General features: G+C 49.7%; 2 protein-coding genes across 2 annotated transcripts in view; one reads left to right on the top strand and one right to left on the bottom strand.

The window, feature by feature from the left end:
- PDCD11 (programmed cell death 11) overlaps positions 1–2,778 on the top strand; it is a gene marked incomplete at its 5' end in the record, with an annotated part of 11,597 nt that extends 8,819 nt beyond the window's left edge. The window contains 4 exons of the mRNA XM_010154805.1: positions 362–530; positions 779–932; positions 1,500–1,665; positions 2,348–2,778. Coding sequence (XP_010153107.1) covers positions 362–530; positions 779–932; positions 1,500–1,665; positions 2,348–2,519 — 661 coding nt within the window. The remainder of the gene's footprint in view (positions 1–361; positions 531–778; positions 933–1,499; positions 1,666–2,347) is intronic.
- A 4,393-nt stretch (positions 2,779–7,171) lies between these two features.
- Positions 7,172–7,416, bottom strand: part of CALHM2 (calcium homeostasis modulator 2) — a 1,026-nt gene continuing 781 nt past the window's right edge. The window contains exon 3 of the mRNA XM_010154803.1: positions 7,172–7,408. Coding sequence (XP_010153105.1) covers positions 7,172–7,408 — 237 coding nt within the window. The remainder of the gene's footprint in view (positions 7,409–7,416) is intronic.

The raw sequence follows: 7,416 nt of genomic DNA, 5'->3' as shown, positions 1-7,416 counted from the left end.
GAGCGTACTGCTGTCAGTGATGTTGTCCTTAAAGCAAAACATGAAACAAACTGTGAAACTCTTGTTGCTTTTTCTGTAGGGCTGCGCCCTTGTATATTAAATCAGCCCTACAGCATGATTAAGTATATTGTGCTTTCTTGAATCATCCTTGTGGTTCTTAATTACAAGCAGCAGTGATCAAAAGCTGTCATGTGAAACAGCTGCTGTCCTCTGTTCCAAAAGTGGGGTTTTGGTGAGCAGCATGCCCCCTTCCTTTGTCCTAGAGGCAGGCTACAAGTCAGTGAGTCTTTGTGGGGTGGTTTGCAAAAAGCTGTTGAAGACTGGTAAAAGGCTAAATATTCTTGTTCACATCTGCTTTAAGGGAAGAACAGGAGAAGCTGAATGTCTGGGTAGCTCTGCTGAACTTGGAGAACATGTATGGTAGTGAGGAGACACTGATGAAGGTCTTTGAGAGGGCTGTTCAGTACAACGAACCTCTGAAAGTCTTCCAGCATCTCTGTGACATCTATGACAATTCTGAGAAGTACAAGGTAAGATAGTGCTAGCAGGTCCCAGGCATGTATCCCCTTCAGTCATGCCAGTAGACTACCAGTGCTGCCTGTATAAGCCTCCAGCTGTCAGATGTTAATCCTGTTCCTAACCAGGATTAATAGTTCTGATTGACAGTGGACAAGGAACTGTTGGTACTTAGTCATAAGTGTTTGGTCAGTATAAGATTTTTAAAGCTAGAAGGCTTTGCTATGAATCTGTGTGATCTAACCCAACCCTGCCCTTCCAGCAAGCAGAAGAATTGTACCACACTATGCTGAAGCGTTTCCGCCAGGAGAAGTCTGTGTGGCTGAAATACGCCTCTTTCCTCCTGAAGCAAGGCCAGACTGAGGCTACGCACAGGCTTTTGGAGCGTGCTCTCAAGGCTTTGCCCACCAAAGAACGTAAGCACCCTCTTCTCCATCCTTAATGTGGCCCACGTGTTGCCGTGTCGCCAGTAGCTGAACCACTCTGATATCTCTGCCCGTGACAATGCTGGTAACAAGTGAGAAGTGCAGCCAGTGGGTGCTGAACGTGCTGCCCTTGGCTCTGAGGGGAGGGCAGATTTCAACCTGGGTATCGATGCTAAGTCTTCCTGTAATGGAATTTGCTGCAATGGGCTAAAGCAAAGCACCCAAAGCAAAGATGACTTTGAGTCTTTATAGCCAGAGTTCGGTTGGTCTAGTCCCAGGTTTGTGGGGCTGCCTGTGGGTGCTGCAAGTGCATTTTGATTGTAAGAATCAGCTTCTGTCTCCTGCAGAGAGCTGAAGTGGGGAGTGAACTGTGACCCTTCTCTCTCCTGCTGTGATCCCACCTTGGTGCGTCATCACTTTACAACAGAGCCTTTTGTCTCTGGGTAGGGGTGGTGCTGTCTCTGTGCCCACCTCTGCTCTGCGTAATTATCGCTCGTGAGTTTGTTTCACAGGGAAGAGGGCTGCTGTGATACCCTAACATGTCATTACTTGTTCCAGATGTGGATGTAATTTCAAGGTTTGCACAGCTGGAGTTCCGTTTTGGGGATGCAGAACATGCCAAGGCCCTCTTCGAGAGCATCCTCAACAGCTATCCCAAGCGGACAGACATCTGGTCCATCTACATGGACATCATGATCAAACATGGCAGCCAGAAGGAAGTACGGTGAGTCGGGCTGCAGCAGGCTGGGGAGGGGCAGAGTACAGTGCTTGGAGCAACGCTTGGAGGTGCCATGCAGCGTGAGGTTGTGCGGGGCCTCCCAGCGCAGAGCCATAGAGAATTTTTATCACCTAGAGAAAGAAAACTGGGGTGTGTGGAAAGGCTTATCCTTGCCAGGATGGGAGACTCCAAGGAGATCAGTAGGGCAGAGAGGGACTGATGTGACCTGCGTGACAGGAACTAGCGGACTTGCGCTGAGGTTCATCTGTCGCTCTGGAGGGATTGCCTTGCTGTGTCTGAAGAGTGACATCAAGCCCTTGTGTATCTTGTAACATAAAAAGGGAGAAACTTCTTTGTTTTCCTTTTATTTTTTCTTTTCTGAGAGCTGGCAAAAAGAATTCCAGCTTCCCACACTATGGATCCAGCCACATCCACTTAATGAACGCAGGTCAGATACAGTGGCTGGATCTTAGCTTAACTGACTAGGAGCCTTAAAGTTCTGCCAGCAGATAGAAGGCTTTTACTTTGAGGATTTGGCCAGCTGTCAGGAATCTCTTCAAGCATCCGCTCTTTGGAGCAGGTTGAATGTCTCCCCTGACTTTATGCTCTTTGTTCAAAGGCAGGATACGGGGCTTGTGTTGAGTGCCGACACTAACGCAGCCATCTGAATGGCTTTGGTTTCTTGTAGGGACATCTTTGAGAGAGTCATACACCTCAGCTTGGCACCAAAGAAGATGAAATTCTTCTTTAAGCGCTACCTGGATTATGAGAAGAAATTTGGTACATCAGAAACTGTCCTGGCTGTTAAAAGAGCAGCGCTTGAGTACGTCGAGACCAAGAGTTCCCTTGTTGACACCTGAGTACGGCACGAGTGAAAACAGAGAGACTCGGCTCTCCATGCAGTGTGGGAACTGAGGGGTGTGGAGTTCCACCGTGAGTACCCATGGACAGGGAGTTTCTGGAGACTGTTGCTCTAGTACCAAACCAGACTGGAAAGAACGAACAGTCTAAGAAAAATATTTGATACGTGTTTGCAGCTTTGTCCAGATGTTACAGATAATCCTAGGCTGTTGATGACTTTGAAGACACGTTTTTAAATACAGACTGTTTTATAACCAATACAACCATCAGCCATACCTGTTCTGTTTTCCTGGGGAAACGGTGCAGTTACGATCCACTGTTTTTAAGTGCAGCGATATCTTACAAATTGATTTCTCTCATTATGAAGATGTCAGAGAAGATTCTCACCTTTCAGCTGAATTAGCACTTGGAAAGTTTTCTCCCAAACGCCTTGGTACTCCTCACAATTGGCAGAGCGGCGCAGAGGTGTAGCATAGTTGAGATTGGGAGGGATCTCTGGAGATCATCTGGTTCAAACCCCTGCATAAAGCAGGGTCAGCTAGACTAGGTTGCTCAGTACCGCATCTAGTTTGGTTTTGATTCTCCAAGGATGGATACTCTACAACCTCTCTAGGTATCTGATTCCAGTGTTTGACCATGTTCACAGTAAAAAAGTGTTCGTTGAGATTTCAATGGAACTTCTTGTATTTCCATTTGTGCCTGTTTCCTCCTGCCCCATCGCTGAGCACCACCACGGAGAGTCTGGTTCCACCTTTCTCACACCCTCTGGTCAGGGTGTAAGCCTTCTCCTTTTATGGTGGCTGCTCCAATCCCATCATCTTCCTGTGCCTCTGCTGGACTCGCTCCAGTAAGCCTGTCTCTCTCTGCTACTGGGGAACGCAGTATGAGACACACCGCCCCAGATGTCTCACCACTGCAGAGTAGAGGGGAAGGATGACCTCCCTCAACTTGCTGGGAATGCTCTTCCTAATGCAGCCCAGGATGCTGTTGGCCTCTGCAGCTAAAAGGGCATTTGCCTTTGAAGCCCACAGCACCCAGTTGTGACGGATCCCGTGATCGCAGCCGTGTCTCATAACAATTGCCGGTGACTGATGACAGGAGGGATTAGTGTTGTCTAGTAGTGGTTGTCTCTTAAGATTAATCAATGAAGTAAAGAAAAATATATTTTTCTGTGCTGAAAAAAAAATAAGCCCACCCTAACTTGCTTGGAAAAAGCCCAGTATCCTGGGTACGTAAGGAGGCTCTATCACTGCTCGTGGTGCCTTGTGATCCATATTCCTGTAGCTCTCCAGTAAGGCGTAGATGTGGTCATCCACGTGCTTTACAGATGAAGAACTGAAGGCAAGCGGAAAAGCAGGGTATGTCATTATCCAGTGTAGACACTAGTGAGCACGTGTCCCGCTTTGAAATGTCAAACCTGAAGAGTCTTGCCTCATTGTAGGTGCTCTGAACTCAAAACCAGGCTCTGCAGGACCCAGCTCTTCTGCCTCTCTGAGTGCCCAGTGTTGGCAAGGCTCAATGACAGTGTTTAATTCATTCCCAAATCCATTGGGATCCAGAAACAAGTCATTTCACTTCTTGCCCCCAGGAGAGCAGGGTACTGTATTTGGATTTGGCTTAATGCTCTTCTGGAGGAGGAGGCTACTTGCAGCATCCAGTGGGAGCTACTGCTTGTTTTTTTAGGAAAACAGCTGCAACGATGGTGGCTTTTTTTGGGATTAATTACTTACATAATAGCATACCTAAATAAGCGTTGCAATAGAAACCAAGATCCCTTCGAGGTATTGTTTATTCTTGACTACTGGGGCTATTATAGTCTCCAGAGTAGTCAGCAGGGAAAATAAAAGACCTGTGTGTAATCCTCCATGCTGTAGAAGCCTGGTTTGAACCCATCTTGCTGCTGGGAAGTGTGCCTGAACTGACAGGCCGTAGGCTGCTCTGCGGTGGGTGTTTCCAGCCTCTCTAGGAAAAACGGAGAGCGTGAGAGCTCGCAGCGTGCGTGATCCGGCATGCCGGGAAGGGAGGCAGCTCAACTTCCCTCTCGGTGTTCTGGGGAGAAGCCCAGGCCGCTTGCTTGTGCTGGTGTGAAAAGCCATGGGGTTTAACGCCCCTCACCTCGGCATGGTCGCTGGGGAAGGATGACCGCGGGGTCAGCAGGGCTATTCGTGAGGGTGCTGATGGGCTACAAGGGCCAAAGCCCGGGGCTGTCTCAGCCGGGGCCGTGCTCGGGGCTGCGGAGGAGGCGAGGAACGAACCGCCTACAATGCCAAACCAGTATTGCCGAGTGCAGTGGCTTGCTCCGCTCCTCGCTGTCAGCCGTCCGCTCAAACATGCCTCTCCAGCCAGAGGGAGGGAAAACGGACAAGCCCCTAGCCCATCCCAGGACATGGGAACGTGGCCAAGGTCAATGGAGAAGGGAGCTAAACAGAGCAAAAGCTGGTTTGTCTCAGGGTTTATTCCTGGGGTAAACAAATCCATTCCCAAGCATTACGTGTCTTGCCCCTTTCCTTCAAGGGAAGGAAGGGGAGGAGAAGGAACTGGAGTGGAGGTGGTTCAAAGGAACAACTAGGCCTACCAAGGAGGGAGGCAAGGGAAGTAAAGGAAGTAAGAGGAACAGGCATATGCTTACGCTGCTTTGTTTCAGCAAGTTACCTCGCATCTGCTGACCTGCGTGCGGGGGTGGCATGTGCGTCTGCCTGTTTGCACCCAAGGGCCAACGAGAAGAAATGCAAATAACTCCCTTTCATCTCAAGTTAATGCAATTCCAGTTAATTTGCATCGGATCGTTCCTGCAGATCAGTTGATGGCGAGGCTGGGAGCCAAGCCCAAATGCAAAGCAGATCTGTAGAGAAGCTGAGCAGGGATCCTGGGATACCTCAGGAAGCTGTGTTCCTGCCTCTTTATGAGACCGAATACCTCCCCAGCAAGGGGACTTACTGGTAAAAAGGTTTCTAAGTACGTTTTCTTTCCTTTGCTGCAATTGTGTATCCTGATGTACAAGAGCTGTGCTACTCATTGCAAGAGTAACTGAAAATCAGTGTTACTAACTTGTAATATGTGGTAATACTTTAAAACTTCACGTCCTGGGGTCATCTGGATAGGAGAGAATCTGCAAGTTTAGTAGAAGGAAAAAGTAAGTTCCCAGGCTGTGGGTTCAAAGAGAATGTTAAAATAGGCTTTTTGTGCCCCACTGAAAAAAACCTCAGAAGACAGTGAAAAATAACTCTTACAATAATTTATTTTGTGTGTAGGCCCCTCTGAGTTCTGTGTGAGTCAGTTTTTGAACAACTGAAGGCTTTTCGGTAAACAGCAGCGTGTAAAAGGGAGTTGTACCTGTAAAGAAACAGCACAAGTAGGAAACCCAAACTTCATGGCCCTGCCAACTCATGAAGCAGTGTCGGGGGGGTAGGGCTGACCCTCAGGAGACAAGGGACTGCGTGGTGCCAGAGGAGCAGCCCTGGAGCCGCAGCCAGCACAGCAGCCTGGCGAGGTCTGTCACTTCACACCTTTCTGGCTTTGCTCCGAGTATGACCAAGTCCCAAGAGAGACCCTCTGCTGCAGGGGCGGTTGCAGGCAGTGGAAAGAGTTTAAGAAAGTTCAGTGGCAGAAGGGAAGGGAGAGGGCTGCTCCCCATCCCCTTCCTACCGGCCCCTGTCACTGCCGGGCTGCAGTCCTACTGCAGCAGGTGGGTGCATGTAACGTGGGCTTTTGGCAGGCAACTTTCTTGCCCCCTTTTCTCTGGAATAGGGATGCTCCATTAATACAGCCAACGAGCTACAACTACATAGTATATACACTCTGTGTGTGTATATATACATATATGTAAAACTAATTCTGGTCGAGGTCTTGCTGCAACTGGCAACCCAAACAAGCAGGACTTTGTCCAACAGCTGGATGAGAGATGCAACGCGCCGGGCACAGCAGTGTGGCTCGCTGCCGTACCGCTTCCTCTGAGCTGCTGCCTCCCTGGAAAGCTGTTCTGCTGCTGGTGCCGCCTTCTGGGTTTATAAACTCGTGGTGGTGACCCGTTGGGCTTGTTGCCAGGCCCTTCAGTAAGAACAAAGGGAGTTTGGTGTCCTACCCAAACTGCAACCTGCTAATTACAGAGTGTCTTTCTGAATACCGCGAATATTGGTGATTCCTCCTGCCTTAGTCTCTCAGTTATTTGCTGTGCTACTGTATTACTGACCCATTCCTTCCTTGGTGCTATTGTATGCCCCTTCCCACAGGAATTTACCTGCTGCTTCCCTCTCTTCCCTGCGCTGTGCAGGGTGGCTGGGGCTAACCCTGCTGTGAGGGAAATGGGCAGGACTGCAGGTGAGAAATGTCGTGCCCACCTCTCGCTCCCTGAGGTTTCTGCTGGTGTGTCAGACAGCAGGTTGCACTGGCAGCCTGGAGGTGAGGTGTGTGTCTGCTCTTTGCTCCCCTTGTCTCTCTGGGAGCAGTGGTGAGATGGTTCTCTCCAAAGGAGGAGTTCCCCAGCTCAGTGTATTGATTATCAGTCTCTACCTTGAGGCTGTTGATCCCTATTTACCTGCTGAGAGAAGTAATCCTGCTGGGAGGAATATTCCCAGTGGATCCCTCAGCTGTGCACCGATACCAATAGGCCTGCCAGGGTGGTCTGGGGAACTGCTCCCAGCACCCCTTTGTCTTAGGAAGCCAAAAAGAGCATTTCGTGGCCTTCTGGGCTTGGCCCATTCCCTTCCACCCCTTTGGCCCATTTGTGGAGCCGGCTGTAGAGGGGGAAGCCCTTGTTCTCCCGGTAGATGTAGACACCCGTGATAGCGTTCCACTGGGGGCTTGGCTGGACGCCCTCCACCGGGAACTCCTGCACCAGCTCCTTCTCCTCCTTGTCCAGCGCCACAAAGCCAAAGAATTGCTTCACGTTCTTGGCCG

This window comes from Eurypyga helias, unplaced genomic scaffold (genome assembly GCF_000690775.1).
Source record: "Eurypyga helias isolate BGI_N326 unplaced genomic scaffold, ASM69077v1 scaffold12367, whole genome shotgun sequence".
In the NCBI taxonomy this organism is placed as follows: Eukaryota; Metazoa; Chordata; class Aves; order Eurypygiformes; family Eurypygidae; genus Eurypyga; species Eurypyga helias.
The sequence above is the reverse complement of the archived record's forward strand: the minus strand, read 5'-3'. Positions and strand labels throughout refer to the sequence as shown.